At 42.3% G+C, this 18,064-nt stretch overlaps 1 protein-coding gene across 1 annotated transcript in view; it reads left to right on the forward strand.

Annotated features, from left to right (window-relative positions):
• The first annotated feature begins 91 nt into the window (after positions 1–91).
• The window catches only part of ASXL1 (ASXL transcriptional regulator 1), a 67,793-nt gene continuing 49,820 nt past the window's right edge, over positions 92–18,064 (forward strand). The window contains exons 1-4 of the mRNA XM_022592700.3: positions 92–216; positions 6,047–6,129; positions 7,092–7,094; positions 8,467–8,575. Coding sequence (XP_022448408.3) covers positions 160–216; positions 6,047–6,129; positions 7,092–7,094; positions 8,467–8,575 — 252 coding nt within the window. The 5' untranslated portion in view covers positions 92–159. The remainder of the gene's footprint in view (positions 217–6,046; positions 6,130–7,091; positions 7,095–8,466; positions 8,576–18,064) is intronic.

An 18,064-nucleotide genomic window follows, 5' to 3' on the forward strand; every position in this document is an offset into this window, starting at 1 on the left:
TCGCGCGCCGCCGCCGCCGCCACGCGCCCCCCGCCGCCGCCGCCGCCGCCGCCGCCCCGCGCCGCCGCCGCCGCCGCCGCCCCAGCCCACCCCGCCCGGAGGTCCCGCGTGGAGCCGCCGACGCCGCCGCCGCCGCCGCCGCCGCCGGGGAGGAGGAGGATGAAGGACAAACAGAAGAGGAAGAAGGAGCGCACGTGGGCAGAGGCCGCGCGCCTGGTGAGGCGGGCCGCCGAGGGGGGCTCGGTGGGGGGCGTGGGGGGTTGGCTTGCCGAGCACCCCCCACTGGGAGGGGGGAGGGGCGAAGCCCTGCCCACTGTAGGAGGGGGCGGGCCACCCTTTCTGCTGGAAAGGGACAATCCCCCAAGGCGTTGGGTGGGGAGAGGTCCCCCGCCGGGTCGGAGGTGGCGCCTTTTTCTGCACGTCCCCCCTCTAAATTCCTGCGGAGGGGTCGAGCTGGCAGGCCGGCTCCTCCCCCTCCGGGCGGCGGGGCCCCCGCCTCCCCTCCCCCACTATTTGGCAGCTTCTAGGGGGTCTGGGGAAGCTTCGTTTATGCACTCGGGGGAGTTAGGTTTCCGGGAAGGGTCGGAAGCTCCTCCCTCGCTTCCTGGTGGGCAATGGGGTGGTGCGTTTGACTCCAGGGGTTGGAAAGAGCCCCCACTTTCAAGGACGCGAGTGGCATTTTGAGCTTTCGCAATCTAAACCAGGTGTATGGAGGGAAGCAAATGCTTACTCCCAGCTTGAACCCTAAGCCTTGGTTCTCAAACTTCAGTGTCCTGTGGGGACACCTGGGGAGGTTGTTAGGAATGCTCATCCTAGGGCCCTACTTAAGACCTACGGAGTCTGAGATTCTGGAGTAGAGCTTGAATATCTTCATTTTAACCAGCTTCTCGGGTTGGTTGTAAAGCAGGTGGCCCACGTACCACACTTCTGAGATTCTGCTGACCGGACTTCACAAGCTAGACTGGAAACAGGCACTCTGCAGAGAACTAACTACATTTTGCAAAGAATGTATGCGTGTGTTCTCTCTTCCTTAGTGTCCTGGTGCATGTATACATGAAGCGTTGGGCAAAGACCAAGTGTCTCTGAAGATAATGCTCACTGAGGACTTAGCAAAGGAGAGAGTAATTTGAGTATTTGAAGCTGCCTTGTAATGGGGGTTGTGAATTTTCTGTTCTCAAAGTGTCAGAGGACTTGCAAGTGAAATATCTTCCTTTTGGATTTGCACCCACAAAGCTAAGACGCTTCGAGACGTGTTCTTATAAAAACCTTGCTGATGACAGTAGTAACAGGTTATGCTTGTCTCAGAGATGTCACTTCCTCATAACTGCCACAAAGCAGGGTTACAGTGCAGATAGTATACTTGTCTCTTGACACCCTGTAGTTTATATGTAATTGCTGTAATTCACTTTTAATGATGAATGAAGCTCAACCTTCTCATCTTTCATTTTATTGGGAAGTAGGGTTCCTGCCTCAGAGGTGTTGTGCAAAGAAAGACAAATATGTGTTGGAGGTTTTTACAAATCTTTGGTACACCTTTTAAGTTCTTGGAGCCTGTAAAACTGAGTTATTGACTTAGAAGAACTAACTCTGTTTGGTTTATAGGGGAAATTAAACTGGTGTACCTGATCCTCTTCCCCAGGCATTTGTTGCCCAAGAAACAGAAGTAGCAATTAGTTTGTATGCTGAAGTTTTGTGCTTCAGTTAATTTGTTTTGGTTTGGCATATGAAATTTGCAGATTTTGAAGTACCTAAATACTTTTTTCAGGTTCAGTCAGATTTGGAAGCTTTGTTTAGCTTTCAGGATCTCTTGGTAGTTTCAGGATTTCTCCATTGTTGCTTTACCTGAAGGAGAGTAGAGGAGAGCCAAAAGGACATGCTCTCTTTCTCCTGGAGGTTGAGTCTGTTCATTGAAATTCTCCTCTGAGTTTCTGTTCTGCAGGTGTTTATGACTCTGGGCACCAACAGGAAATTTGCTTGCCAGAGTTTTACTTGTTAGAGGTAGGTGAAAGTACCTTTAAATCCTGTGTTATTTATGTCTTGACAGAATTCTAAAGTCTGCTCGTCTCAAAGCTTTGTTGGCTCTTCCTAGTTGAAAGTCTCTAGGAATTTGGGGTCCACTCTTAAGCCTCTTTAGGTTCTTGAATTTACGGTGATCTGCACTCCAGTATCTAGGTTGCTATTTCTGTTTTATCATTGGCTCAACTCATGCTAGATTATCCCAGTAAGTTCTTTCTCTTCTTTTACTTCTGGTTCTTCATTAAAAAATAGTAAGTCCTACTTGGAATTACTTGTGGTGCTCTTAAACACATGAAAGATGACTTGTGGGTATATGGTGTGTAGTTTTGCCTGTCTTTTATTGTTTTTTGTTTAGAATTTTCTGTCCCTTTGGATGGGACTAGTTGGTGAGCGAGGGGGACCTTTTAGAGTTCTCTCCTCATTTGGGGAAAAAAAAAATTGTTGTAACAAACCAAGTGCTGGAGAGTTTGTGAGGCTTAACACTGGCTAGAGAAAACCTTGACTCCAGTGAGCTATAAGGATAGGGCAGTAGATTAGATCTAATTACTCTTTGGACAGGTGAATTTGGAGTGCTTGCAGTGGCGATCAGATGCACTTGCTTGGGGGCAGTTTCATATTGCTCCCAACCTTGCTCACATTGGTGGCTAAAGTGATACCAGGAACCCTTTTAAAACTATTTTGGTAGGAAAGAAGAGACTTCTGGACAATTTCAGTAGTGCAGTAAGCCCCAGGAGGTTGATTTTTGCAGCTGTTAATTATGTTGTTGAGAAGTAGATATTGTTCTTTCAAACATTTTGTAGTCTTGTTTTTCCTAGATGTAGGAGGTAGACTTTAGGGGGTTGGGTGGGTATAAATCCTCCTACTTGTTAGGAACAATTTGTTTGGGAGAAATAGCTGAGTGGATTTCCCTTTAGATTGAATGCCCTTAAATGGATTCTCCCTGGCTTTGAGAAACTCTTCATTGCATGCTTTATCTTTCACTTTGATTCATGACTGACCATTCTTACATCAAACATTTTTTTCCCTTTGAAGTTGGAGAAGAGATACTTTTTTTTTTAAGTATGCTTTAGAAAGACAGACTAGGGATAGAACAGTGCTGAATTGTTCTTATACTGAAAGCCAGAGGCATGTACAGTTTTAATAAAAGTGAAAACTTTGTATCTTTTGATGTAACTTCCCTTTAGAGATTTTGTTTCCTCTCTCTTAGATTCTCAGGCTCTTCCTGACTGCTGTTTAAATAATTGGTAGCTAATTTTTCAGAGTCATGCTTCTTTAAAAAAAAAAAAAAATTACCATACAAAAATGCACTAGCTTAGCTCACAATTAGTATCAAAGAAGTTATTTCTGTGGCAGTGAACATTAGTAGCTTGTATTGTGGGTTTGTTCAAGTCAGCACTGCTTAACTTGGCACTTAGGTTCTTGGAATACAAAGATGGATACGGTTTGCCCTTGAGGAGCTTATGGTTTTTCTGGGGATGGAGAAGGTCCAGACAGGTGAATAGAATTTCATTACAGGCATGGTAAGTGCCATCATAGATGTATAAATGGTAATAGACATCCTGGTTCCTGCTTATTGTCTAAGCATAATTATGAATAGCTCCTCCTTTTACTCTCAAGTGTCCTTCTTTGGAAGATAAATTAGCAGTGTTGTGCAACTATGGGGCACTGAAAAGAGACATTGAACTGTCTGGCAGAGAGCAGAGAAGGCTTCCTGGAGGAAGGTGCTTTCCAAACTGAATCTTGAAGGGTGAGTAGGAGTTAGGCCTGTCACAGAGGACATAAGCAGGAGCTGGTAACAAAAAATAGGAGTGTGTGTGTTTATTTGCAGGGTGGAGAGTGTGGGAACTGGGTAGAACTACACATAGTTATTGGAACATAAAGTTTGTGGAGAGATAGGCAGAGATCAAATTTTGAGGGCCTTGTACGCCAGGCCAGCACACACCTACTTGGTGCCAGGCACTGTAGGCACTCAGTACATTATCTCTAATCTCTACAACAAATCTGAGAGGAAGATCTCAGTATCCTTCCTTCACAAATGAAGGAACCTAGGCTTAGGGTGGGTAGGTAACCTGCCCAAGTTTAGAAGACCAGAATTTGAATTCCTTAGAACCAGGTCTGTCTGGTTCTAAAACCTGTGCTTTTCCAGTGGACTAGTGGTCTTTCTGGAAGCTTCAGCTTTCGCTGTATATAATTAGGTTGCTGTTGAAGGACTTTAAATTGGAAAAGTGATTAGGGCAGGTTTATTTTGTTGGACTGACTGGGGCTATATAGCAGGGTAAGTTATGCAAAAACGGGGATTTGGTCTTTTTTTACTGGTGAATTTTTAGAATTGTCCCTAGCACAAAGTGAGTGTTTCACGTATTTGTTGAATGAAGGATGGCAGCGGAGTACGAATGGATTTGAGGAAAGCCGGGCTGGTTGCAGGGATATTAGCGAAAAGGCTGTTGTGTCAGGTCAGGTCAGAAACTGGTGGTGGGAACTGGGGGACAGGTGAGAGTGAAGGGTGAAGCCTGGGTTTCTGAATTAGGTGATGAGACAGGCTGCTGACCAATGAGAGGAATGTTAGAAGGCGGGGGTGGGGTGGGGTGGATGAATTAGAGTAGGTGAGCATGTGGGACGTCCAGTACAGAACTGAGTATTTGGAGTCTGAAGCTTGGGAAGCAGTCCGCAGTCCAGGCTAGAGGTAGAGATTTGGGAGTTATCAGAATTTTGGTAGTAGTTGAAACTGTGAGAGATGATAATGACACCCAAGGAGAATGTAAAAACTGAACAGAGAGAGGCTAAGAATGGGACCATGGTAGAGGTTTTATTTCAGCAGCTACTCCTCCAGAACTTGACTTCCTCTAGTGCTCAGGGCTCGTGCTCTTCCACAGAGAGAACCTTCGCAGCAGTCCTGTGGGACTGTACATTTTGCTTGTGACAGAGCAGCACAGTACTTCGTTGTTACGGTTGTTAAATGACTGCAATATGTTGGTGTGGTTTGGAGTAACCTCAGCAGCTGCACTGGTAGAGATGGTACAGAGATACTGACAGCCTCTCTTTTTTCCTCCCTGAGAAGAATAACATTTCTAAAACAACTCAGCTTTTTCAAGTGAGAGAGCTCTGGTTGCTCACTATGCCAGGACTTAGTTATAGAAGTCGCTAACATAAGTGGGATGTTCCATTTCTCATTGTTTGCTTGCACCAGTCATATAGGATCACAGCATCATGTTGCCAAATGGCAAAATGTACTGTGGCAGTTAACAGAATTTCACAACCCAGTGGTACAAAAGCCATCATTTAAAAAATGTGGGTACTGGGAATTCCCTGGTGGTCCAGTGGTTAGGACTCTGTGCTTTCACTGCCAAGGGCACAGGTTCAGTCCCTGTTTGGGGAACTAAGATCCTGCAAGTGTGGCCCCCCCCCCAAAAAAAGATAAAAAAATATGGATACTAATCAAAGTTCCTTGGGAAAGAAAATCTAAATGCATTTCTTTTTTTTGCGGTACGCGGGCCTCTCACTGTTGCGGCCTCTCCCGTTGCGGAGCACAGGCTCCGGATGCACAGGCTCAGCGGCCATGGCTCACGGGCCCAGCCGCTCCGCGGCATGTGGGATCTTCCCGGACCGGGGCACGAACCCGTGTCCCCTGCATTGGCAGGCGGACTCTCAGCCACTGTGCCACCAGGGAAGCCCCTAAATACATTTCTGTCTTATAATTTGTTGCGTAGAAAACTATGTATTCTGTGGTTTAACCGTATTAACAGCATCAAGTTAAGCGGTAATCAAGGTTGCTAAGGCCCCACATATCATAACATGTATGCTAAGAGGTTGTGTGTTTTCAGAATTGAGAATTAGAATATTTCATCTAATGGCAGTCACTTTCAGCAACTGGTTAGATAATATGTGTAATTTGGTTTCAGAAGTAATTTTGTCTGTGGAAAGACTAAATTGTCAGCAGCGGTACCTCATAGCAGAATTGTAGCCCATGTTATATAGTGATGGATGTAAATGGAAGTTGCACACTGAAATCAGAACACTTCTATTTCTTCAGGTACTAGAAAACTACTCAGACGCTCCAATGACGCCAAAACAGATTCTGCAGGTCATAGAGGCAGAAGGACTAAAGGAAATGAGGTTTGTATGGCTCTTGTTGCTTAATGTCAGGGTTTCACAGGACACGTGTCTTCCTGCACTCAGGCAGTGATATGAGAAAGTCCGCATGTGCATATATGTGTACATACATACACACACACACGTCTGGTGGTGGTGTGGAACTATCTCCCATGTTGTGTGTCCTCTGGGTGGAGGGTGGGAGTGGCCCAACATTCATTTGTTTTCATCAGAGGTTCAGTGGCTTTCCCTATCCTTGCTCTCCCATAAATTTCGACATGGAGCTTGTTTTTTGTGTAAGCAGTCAGCACATTTTCTCATGTACTCTGTTTTGCAAGTTTCAGTGATAGAGAAGGGACAGACTCTGATAGGCTCCATCGTGTCTAAAACTTCCCTCCTCTCTATACCATATTTTTGAAGCCCTTTGTTTTAGGATCAAAGAAGGGTGGTCTAATCACCATAAAACCCACTGGCTTTTTTCCCCCTACTGCTTCTAGGCATTCATGATATGAGCATACTAAATTTGGAGGTGACCTTGATTTTCTTATCCTGTGATATATTTTTCCTAGAGAAGCAACAGATTGGAAACACAGAAAGAATTGCAGGCACAAACAAAAATCAGTGCCTGTCCTGAATCCTTTCTCTCCTCACCCCAACCTTTTTTAAAATTAAAATGAAAGAGGAGAGCACAGCACAGTTCCTTCTCGGGATTCAGAACAGACAGCATATATTCTGCTGGTTAAGCTTTAGCTGCTTGAAATTGATCTTTTAGGATCAAAAGATCCTCACTTTCCAGTTGTCAGTTCAGACATTCTCTAGCTGACGTTTTGTGGGGAGGGAAGATCAGGATTGTCTAGATACATTCATTTAAATACTACCTATGCACTATGTAGTGTTATAATTGTTTTTTTTTGTTTGTTTTGTTTTTATGTGCTATTTCCCATCATGCTGCTGTCTGCACTGCTGTTGGACCACTGTGCCTATAGAAGGTAAATTAGTCCCTCTGGGACAGATGGAGTTGAGAACCTAACTTGTTTCTGCTTCTAGCTCTTACAGGAATTATGAAGCAGTCATGGTGGCTCGTGATGAGTGAGCAGCTCTGTGATTTGTAGACAGAGGTATAGTGTGTAGGAGTCACACTGTTTCAAGAAAGACTCTGCCAGCATGCCTTTCCCCACTGTAGCAGAGACATTAGCACACCCACTTGATACTCCAGATTCTGCACAAGGTTTCTTTTAGAGATTGGTTCTTCGTGAATTTTTTTTTTTTTTTTTAGCATCCAGTGTGTTCCAAAGCTGAATAAGTAATAGGGTTTTTTTTAATGGCTTTTTTAGACTCAGAATTTATTTTTAACACTCTGCATAAATTAGGGCCTCTAATTCTGAAAAATGCTGAGAGGCTTTACTTGAGATATTTATATTTATTTAACATGCTGGGGAGAGGGAAGAGAAGGTGCACAGGTGAACCCTAGCACTAACATGCTAGCGCCAAACTCAGTTAATATTAATAATGGACATTTGTCTGTATTTTTGACAGCTTTTCTATTTTAAGATTCAGTAAGTAGTCGCTAACTCACATGAGTTGTCATTGTTTTGCGACCTACTGTTGTAGCAGGGACCATGATATAACTTAATATGCTATCTCTTTTTTTGGTTTAATGTTTGAGCATTATTGGGTACTAAATCCATTTGACTTTTTATATTCAAATTTAAATGATTGCTCCTGGGTAGATATAAAATAAAACCCATCTTTCCCCCTTCCCAACTGAGAAAAAGCAAATGAAATACTGTTCCTTTTGTGTGTTTATTAGAAAATGTTAACTGGAAAAAAAAAATTGTGCTTATTTTCTTGGGACAGCACCAGTGATCCTGTGGTTTTTGTGTTGAAAATGTTATGTGGCAGTTTCTGAGCATGATACGCAGGTTGGAATATAGATGCTAGGAAACTCTCGGTTTTGTTTTTAATTAACATTAAAATTTAATTTAAATATTTTGGGTAAATAAAAATATTGGGTAATTTTTTTTTTCAAAACTCCTGAGTGTACCTGAAAAATCATTGTGTAGTGTTCTAAATTTCTTGAGAGTTTGGTTCATATTGTCAAAAGGCACTAAAGAATTGTCAGGTATGGAGTGGAGATATCAGATAGCATGTCTTATCCCAGAGCTCTCTGGGTGTGATTTATGTGAATTTCATTTGTTGCCCTTTTGCCACTTTCAAAGTAGAATTCTTGTCATGCGATGTTTTCTTTTATATTTCTTCCTCTTTTTCTTGATTTAAGAGTGAGTTAAAGGGTATTAGAGCTTTGAGTAAGTAGACATATTGATTTGTATGACCACCTTCCATCCTTGTATGTTTTTACAGTGGGACATCCCCTCTTGCATGTCTTAATGCCATGCTACATTCCAATTCAAGAGGAGGAGAGGGGTTATTTTATAAACTACCTGGCCGAATCAGCCTTTTTACACTCAAGGTAAGTAATATAAACTCTACTTTAGTGCAGTGGTTCTTCAGCTTTTAGTGTTCCTAGGGATCACTGGTAGGTCTGGAATGTGGCCCATGAATTTGCATTTCTAATAGGCAGGCAGGTGATGCTGGTGCTGTTTTTCTGAAATGGCGCATTGAGATGTTCTAGTGTGAACAGAGTACTAGGAATTATTTAGTCATATCAGCTATTGTGTCTGTATTCAGTTTTTCCTTGTTTATATCTGCAGATTGTATGCAATAGAGGGATAAGTATGTGTGGGGGTAATTGCAAATGTGCCTTAATTATAGTTTTGTTTGTAATAATATGTGAAGGATAAATTACTGGACAGCCAAGTAAGAACTAGTCTATGGAAAATAACTGAAATGTGAAAATACTTGTGGAAATTCAAAAACTCAGCATTTACCAAGTGACACTAATTACAAAGCAAGAGAACTTAAATCAGGTTCAGTTCGTAAGCTTAAATAGAGCTGAAATGAACAAGCTAATTATTTTTCTACGATTTGTGATATACATCATTTAAACCAGGGATTGGCAGATTTTTTTCTGTAAAGGACCAGAAAATAAATATCGTAGGTTTTGTGGGCCACACTGTCTCTATCGTAACTATTCAACTCTGCCATTGAAGCAGGAGAACAGCCACAGAGAATGCACAAATGAATGGGTGTGATCCAATAAGACATTATTTATAAAAAGAAGCAGTGGGCTAGATTTGGCTTGGGGGTGTAGTTTGCTGACTCCTAATTTAGACATAGTTGACCTGTTGATGGTGAGAAACTGAAAATTTGATGCTGATCCTTATAATCTTCCATAATGTCGTTACAAATTGCAGTAGTCCATAAACAGACTTTTCTCTTTTAGTTTCGTTTTTGATAGACCTGTTTTCTTTAATTAATTAAAAATTAAACACTCGAACAAATACCAGCTGTATAACCTGTGGTCATAAAACTTGATCTTTAAGTACACATCAGATGTACCTTATGTTCAGATATCTGTGCTGTTCTCTGTGTTGTTTTTATTTGTAGTATTTCAGACTTTAAAAGGCAGCATAATGTAATGTCAGAAACTGAGCCTTGGAAGAGTCAGAGCCCTGAATTCAAAATTTAGCTTTGTCACCTGGGACAGATTTAACCCCTCTTTATGGTGGTGGATGCATCCCTGACAGTCAGTCCTTAATAAATGGTGCCCTTTATGATATTCCTTTAGGCTCCTTATCCTTAATTGCTTGTTAATGGCATTTTTCTATCATATATTATTAAATATATTGTAATTATAGGTAATTATATATAGTTATAGTTGTGTGGATTATATGTGTTACAAATGTGCCAGTTAATGGAACATTTCTCTTTTAAGAGGGAGAAGAAATACCTATTTCTATGGATACCTTAAGGATAGGAATTGAGTTTCATTTGTCCTTGTAATTTGGCTCTGGGCAGAATTTTTGGCATAGTCCATGTTTAATAAATTTTTTAAAAAATAAATTTACTTATTATTTTGGCTGCATTGAGTCTTCGTTGCTGCATGTGGGCTTTCTCTAGTTGCGGTGAGTGGGGGCTACTCTTTGTTGCGGTGCGCAGGCTTTCTCATTGTGGTGGCTTCTCTTGTTGCGAAGCATGGGCTCTAGGCACATGGGCTTCAGTAGTTGTGGCACGTGGGCTCAGTAGTTGTGGCTTGTGGGTTCTAGAGCGCAGGCTCAGTTGTGGCACACAGGCTTAGTTGCTCCGCAGCATGTGGGATCTTCCTGGACCAGGGCTCGAACCCGTGTCTCCTGCATTGGCAGGCAGATTCTTAACCACTGCGCTACCAGGGAAGTCCCTGGTAGACTTTTAGCTTGGTTGATTATCCGTGCGTGCTATCCGTGCGTGTCTCTTTTAACATTTTGACCTGTTAGAAAGCGATATGTGCAAATGCAACAGAAAGTAAAATGCAGCAGGGAAAGTGAAGGTAGCCCATAAATTCTGCGATTTGTAACCTAAATGATAATTTATATTAATAATATTTGAAAAAATTGGATTATAATTTCCTTATAGCTTTACTGCTTGTTGTATTCAGTTAATATATTTGCCATGATGGTATTGATACATACAGGCACACCTTATTCTCCACCACTGCCCCCGCCCCTCCCGGGGCTCCTTGAGAGTCTGAAGTGTCGATTAGCCTTATTAATTGCCTCATTATCACCACACTATCTTCCAGAAGTTGTGCAGGCATTTACTTTATTGTTATTTGGGAATGGATAAGAAAGGATACCAGAAATCTGAACCAGCTGATTACCATCCTGTCCTCATCACCCGAGGACCCAGGTCTGCTGAATACAGCACAAGGTGGTGCATTTTTTCCTTTCTTATCCTCATTTGAAGAAATTTCAAACCTACAGAAAAATTGGAGTACTACACTGAACACCCCACCTATCTTGCTTTCTTCCTGATTGTTACAAGTTTGCCACATTTGCTTTATCCCTCTCTACATGTATATGCTTTTTTTCCCAGAACCATTTAAAAGTGTTCAACTAGTACTGGTACTTCACCTTTACATATCTTAGAATGTATGTCTTAGGAGCAAGGACATTGTCTTACATAACCACAATACCATTGTCATAGTCAAGAAACTTAATGATACAGTAGTATATAATATATAGTCCATATTCAGTTTTTTTCTAGTTCTAAAAATATTCTTTCTTTCTTTCTTTCTTTCTTTCTTTCTTTCTTTCTTTCTTTCTTTCTTTCTTTCTTTATTTTTGGCTGTGTTGGGTCTTCGTTGCTGCACGCAGGCTTTCTCTAGTTGTGGCGAGCGGGGGCTACTCTTCGTTGTGGTGCGTGGGCTTCTCATTGTGGTGGCTTCTCTTGTTGTGGCTCATGGGCTCTAGAGTGCAGGCTCAGTAGTTGTGGCTTGCGGGCTCTAGGCACGCAGGCTTCAGTAGTTGTGGCGCATGGGCTTAGTTCGGCGGCGTGTGGGATCTTCCCGGACCAGGGCTCGAACCCTCGTCCCCTGCATTGGCAGGTGGGTTCTTAACCACTGCACCACCAGGGAAGTCCTGTGGCATTTTTTTGGTCTGTTTTTCTCATGTGTTAAGGAGAAGCATGTGCAGAATGGCTTCGTATTTTTCTCCCCACTGCTTGGAAATCTCTTCTAGTGGGCCATCAAGGTCAGAAACCATGTGGTTTCACTACTTAGTTGAAAATAGGAGTTTTTTCAGTTCTGAATACATTTGTGTGGACTTATCTATGGTTACCAAAGCTTTACGGATAAGCTGGAGTCTTTGGGGGCATGCCACAGGGTTCCTTCTCTGATAAAAGTTGTTCTGGGTAATGCGATGGTACATTTGACACTATATGTAGATGCTTGCATCAGGCCTTAGAATTAGTACTCAGGGATGTGTGGGATAGATGAAATCTATCCATGCTTTGAATTCTTGTTTTGAATTGCTTTTCTTAAGCTTTTCCTGAAGTCAGCTGTCAGTGTCCATCATTGCCTGGTTAGAGGTGGGATTTATATTGCTTTTTACACTTGGAATTTCCCATCCTTGTAAAACCAGTGAGAGCTCCTTTGTAGTGTTCTACATTTTTATGACTGTCATGCTGAACTACTTTGCTTTTGTGACTAGGTGTCTGTGTCATTGGTGAGTTTAACCTGGGTTGTGAGTTGTCATTGCAGCACTCACTGTTAGTCATGACTGCAGTCATCTGAACATTGTTCAGTTTTATTGTGGAATGATGCTCAAGTCAAAGTGTCATGGCCATTTGCACTTTATTATACCTTATGTAGTGATATAGGGCTCAGCCTTAGGGGGGTCCTTTAATTCAATTAACAAGTCCAGTTGAATCTTTTTAGTATGTAGAATATATATTTTTAAAGTATTAAAAAATCTTGGTAAAAAAATAAATGACTACACTTAAAGTATCCATCCATTAAAATTCACTGTTTGCAAATAAAAGAAAAGCAAATGGAGGACGAGAAGGAGGTAATTTTTGCAGTTTCACAATGTTATTTATAGATCTACAATTAAGTTTTTCACATACAACTCCACACTTGCAGTGATTCCAGAACTATTTATATTACCATTAAATACTGAGGAGACTTCCATACAGTCAAATCATAGAGTCTGTCATTTGCGAGGCAGGACCAGAATCCATTTTGATTTTTGATAGGTACGCATCAAGCAAAGTGGGCTTCTAAAAATGCAAGTCATATCATCCACTGTCCTGCTTGGCCCTTGCCTACCTCTTTGATCTCTCCTGGCACCTGCTCCTTGGTCATTATACTTCAGCCACCCTGGCCTTCATTTACTCTGTTTCTCAAAGGCCCCAAACTTGTGTCCACCTTAGAGCCCTTGCACTTGCTAGCCCCTATGCCTGGAAAGCTCTGGGGTAACTTCTTGTCATTTGGTTGTTAGTCCAGAAGTACCTTCTCAGTGAGGCTTTCTCTAACGGTAGTTCCAATTCCACAACATTATGAGGGTTTTGGTTTTTTCACAGTCCTACCTTGTTTGTTTGGTTACTTGGTTATCATTAGCCTCCCTCCACTTGAATGTCAGTGCAGGGACTTGGTTTTCACTGTATCTCCTGTGTCTGGCAAATAGTACATAATGTAATAAATATTGGCTGAATGGAAAGTAGAAGATAGCATCATCAATACCTTAAGCCAGCTAGTTCTCCTTGTCGTCTCCCTTTCTTTTATATGTTTTATTATAGAATATGCATACTCTGGGTTATTTTTTCTTCTCAGCAAGGCAACTTCTAAGACCCTTTTTTTTTTTCCTTGCTCTCTTTAGAGCAATTCTACGTTAATCTGTGAAAGAATCTGCTGACACTAGAAATAAATCTTGGGACTTCCCCAGTGGCCCAGTGGTGAAACCCCACACTTCCAGTGCAGGGCGCGTGGGTTTGATCCCTAGTTGGGGAACTAAGATCCCACATGCCATGCGTGGTGTGGCAAAAAAGAAAAAAAAGAAAGAAATCTTTCCCAGGCTGTGGCCATAATGTGGTTCTTCTAATTGCTGAAGGCAGAAACAGAGCCATTCGAAACAGTTTGAATGTTTTAGGTATCTTTTAGGTATCATGTTATTCTTTTTAGTTTTGAACTGTGGTCATCATCTTTGTTAGAAATAAGAATTTCTTTCATATAAAATGGTAGTGACGTTTTTAGATGATGTCTTTTATAGTCCGTGTTAGCTTTATCAAATATATGATCTTTTTAGTGCGTAGAATTCTAGAATTTTAGTGTGGAAGGGGCTCTCAAATCATCCGGTTTATTTGCATTTTGCAGGTAGAAAACTGAACTTCTAACAGATTAGGTCTACCCATGACTGTGTGTCCTTGCAACAAATGCATTTGGCCAAGTTGGGACTAGAACCCACGGCCCTACCTTTTGAGTTTGATTTCTTTTCATTATGCCAATTCAGAATAAAGAGTTTTTCTTCAGGTTTTAGGATCTTTGGTTACTTCATCTTTTTCAAGCGTCTTATGAGTTCCTTGATACTTCTCAGAATGTTAGTTTTATTCTCGTAATGAAAATTCTTATAATTGTTAAGCAGAAGTAGCTTTATCGTGTCCTTAGATGTGTACTCTTCGGTTACGGGCGGTTGGCTTGAATTTCTGCCCTCTGCATTGGTCATATCGGCATTTCTGGTCGTGGTCATTCTTTTCTGTACCAGAGTGAGTGGTATATGGTGGTAGTAAGAGCACTGGAGTCAGCTTGAGGTCTGGGGTCCAGCATAGTGCCTCAGGTCCTATGGAATATCTCCATTTATACTTCTTTGTCTCTAACACTGAGAAGTTGAAATAGATTGGTCGTTTAAATACTTCAGGTGTAAAACCTTTCATATCATGAAATAGAGCTGCATGATGTAGATGACTGTGAAACTGCTCCGGTTGAAACAAGCATGAAGACCCCCACTTCTCCATCTGTCGTGGATTCTGCCATCCCTATCCCATTCCCCAAGCACCCAAGGCATCTTTCCCAGACCCAGGAGCTCTGTTGAAAACCTCCTAGAGTGAAAATTCAGTGAAGATCCTTCCTGTGCTCACATTTTAGCATCTAGACTATTTTGTGTGAAAAGCAAGTCGGCCCTGGATATTTTTCTTTCCTGCTCTTTTGTGACGCATTTGGTATTTACTGGAGGCTGACTGTTTTATTACAAACCCTTTCCCACCCTGTACTGCACAGAAGGCCTACTTAGAGCAGTACCATTTACTCTGGTTAGTGGTAGCAGTAGTTTGGTCTTGATGGAGGCTTTGACCCGTCATTTGGTAAAAGTTTCCTTATTGGAGTAATTCTCAAGGGCCACCTGGATCCACCTTTGAAAAATGGGGTATTCTGTTGTCTGACAGGATGGATATTCAGCAAGCTCAGGGAGAAAAGAGAACTTGATTGTTAATGGAGCCCTGGTTAGACTCTGGTTTGCCTAAGAGGTGAGCAGCCTTTTGTCCTGCTACCTCCTGAAGTTCAAAGCCCTGTAAGAATGAAGTGGTAAATGATAAAGGTCAGGGAACAGAGGTTTGGAAAGCACTACCACTGGAATTCTTTTTTGTAGCTCAGAGGGGTGGGCAGGATGATAATTTCAAGGTTTCTAAAGCAGTATATATATATTTTAACAAAACAGTTATAAACATTTTTTAAGTGTGATTTTTTTTTTTTTTTTTTTTTTTTTTTTTTTTTTAGCAGTACGCAGGCCTCTCACTGTTGTGGCCTCTCCCATTGCGGGGCACAGGCTCCGGACGCGCAGGCTCAGTGGCCATGGCTCAGGGGCCCAGCCGCTCCGCGGCACGCGGGATCCTCCCGGAACGGGGCACGAACCCGTGTCCCCTGCATCGGCAGGCGGACTCTCAACCACTGCGCCACCAGGGAAGTCCCTTAAGTGTGATTTTAAAGCATCAGGGTTCTAGGAAAATGAGGAGCTTGTATGTACTTCAGGCTTCCTTGGGACTGTGTGAAAAAATGCTTAAACTTTTCTGTGGTCAGCCAGTATGAAAACTGCGTTTGATCTCTTCTCAATCCTTCACATCAGACTTTTGGGGAGGGTTGTTTGAGGAACTTGTTTGGTGGCAGAAAGTTGCTTCTTACTGTAGTTTACATAATCTGGTAGAAAAGATGGAAACTACTGCTTAATCGAGTGCTAACTGTATTCCAGACAGGCATCGTGCTGCTCACATTGGTCTCTTGAAAGGTAAATGTGTTTCCTACTCCTGTACTAATGGGGGCAACAGCCTGAGAGAGTTTAAGTAAATGGTATGAAGTCACGTTTTTGGTTATTTGAGAGGTTGGTATTTAACACACGGAGGACAGGTCAGGATATTCTAAGTTTCTCCCAAATGAGTTGGCTCTTAAATATGTGAGATGCATACTCAAGGTTCTGAAAGAATGACTTCAAATTCTTTGTGCATCATGAGGCAGGAGAAGAATAGGGAGCCAAAAAAGATGTCTATTTTCTTCTGGAAGATGCTGTCTTCTTCGATTCAGTTGTACTAGATGGGCTTTGAAATGTGTGCTTTTCCAGTCAGGTAATCCTTTTGTTTTAGTTGTCTCTTTGGCTCTTTATGCCAGCTTTTCTTTGGTAAATTAACTCCTGACAATTCTTTTAAAACTCCTTATTTTTTTTTTGGTCTGCATTTCCACTGCCACCTTAGTCTAAGTTATCCTTGTACGCTAGCTACTGAAATAGCTCCTGCCTGGTCTACTTGCTTTCACTTTTGCCTCCTTAGAATCCAGTTTGCTCTTTTGTAATCCACAAAGCAGCCAGAGGGGTTTTTTAAAAAACAATTTGATCATGACACATCTCTATTTGATTCAAGTCTGTGGTTTCCTATGGTGTTTACCAAAAAATCCAAACCTTGCTCAGCCACACTGCCCTTCTTTCAGTTCTTTGAATTCCTTAAGCTCTTTTCCAGTTTTAGGGTCTCCTATTTGGAACTCTCTGCTCTCCACTTCTGCCTGGCTCAACTTAATGGGTATCAACTTAAATCTCAGTCCCTTAGAGGAGCCTTCTCTCTAAATTGGGTTTTCCTGTTGTGCCCTGAACTTTACTTCTTTTCACTTACAACTTTATAATTATATAATTATTTGGGTGATTGTTTGATGTCTCTCCTGACCAGGACTTAGGGCAGAGAATCTGTATTATTTTGTTCTGGGCTATATCCTCAGCATCTCTCATAGTAGGTGCTTAAAAGTGTTTGTTAGATAAATGCAGTGGAAAAAGCATAGAAGGAGGTTGTTATGACTTGATTGGTAGCAGTTCTCTATGCCAAACAGTAGAATTGGTTCAGAATAGTAATTGTTAGTATTAAAATTGAAACGTAGTACAGAATGTTTATCAGGATCTCTTTTTCAGGGAATGGAGTATTTGAAAACCTCCAAAGTGTAAGCTTTGTTTTCTCAAAAGAAAGAAAAAGTAACGTCCAGTGTTGCCTTTGAAATCTAGTGCCGTATTGATTCCTGAGATTCTGTGTTTGCCTGCCTTCTTTTTTCTATTGCCTCTCCCTGAAAACTTTTAGGATCTTATTTCCATGATTATATGCTTTAGTGTGGGTCTTTTTGCACTCCGCATGTCTTACTCAAATGTCTGATGATTTTTGGTTGAGGGCTATTCTTGACTCTTAAATATTAGCGGGAAGTTCAGTGTATTGTGGTTTTGTGGCTTCACTTGTCTCCTGCAGCAGCAGATACTGGTTGTCACTTAGATGTATGGTACTGGAGTAGGGGTGCCCATCTCCTCCTAATGTAGACTTAGCAATTCCCATGTTCTCGATTCCATACCTCATCCTTGTCTGCCATGTACCTGGTTTAAGTTCTGAGCCTGTCTGGAATTTAGGGGATGAATCTGCTTGGGTCTTTTCAGTATCTCCTAGATTACTGTAGTAGCTTCCTAACTGGTCTCCTTACTTTGCTCTTGCCACCTTCCTCAACACTGGAGCCAGGAAATTTTTTTAAAAGCTCATGGAGGGGCTTCCCTGGTGGCGCAGTGGTTGAGAGTCCGCCTGCCGATGCAGGGGACACGGGTTCGTGCCCAGGTCCGGGAAGATCCCACATGCCGCTGAGCGGCTGGGCCCGTGAGCCATGGCCGCTGAGCCTGCGCGTCCGGAGCCTGTGCTCCACAATGGGAGAGACCACAGCAGTGAGAGGCCCGCGTACCGCAAAAAAAAAAAAAAAAAAAAAAAAGTTCAGTCAGACTGTGTCATTCCTCCCACCCCGCTTCACTCAGGGTAAAGGCCAAAATCCTTAGAGTTGCTCGCAGTGCCCTTTCGCCATCTTCGTCCCACCCTCACTCCCATCTCTCTTCCTCTTACTCTCTCCCCTTGTTCACTCTGCTTGACAAACACAGTGGCTTCTTTGGTGATCCTTTAACATGCTATCGCTATTCGTCTCCAGGATTTTGCCTGTGCTGCTTCAGCTGTCTGCAGTGCTTTCCCCCAGACACCTTCATGCCTTGCTCCCCCACCTCGTTCAAGTCTGTGCTCGAATTGCACCCTGATGCCTCCACAC

This window comes from Delphinapterus leucas, chromosome 15, assembly GCF_059928025.1.
Source record: "Delphinapterus leucas isolate spDelLeu-1000000601 "Yukka" chromosome 15, BTC_Dleu_Yukka2, whole genome shotgun sequence".
Lineage (NCBI taxonomy): Eukaryota > Metazoa > Chordata > Mammalia > Artiodactyla > Monodontidae > Delphinapterus > Delphinapterus leucas.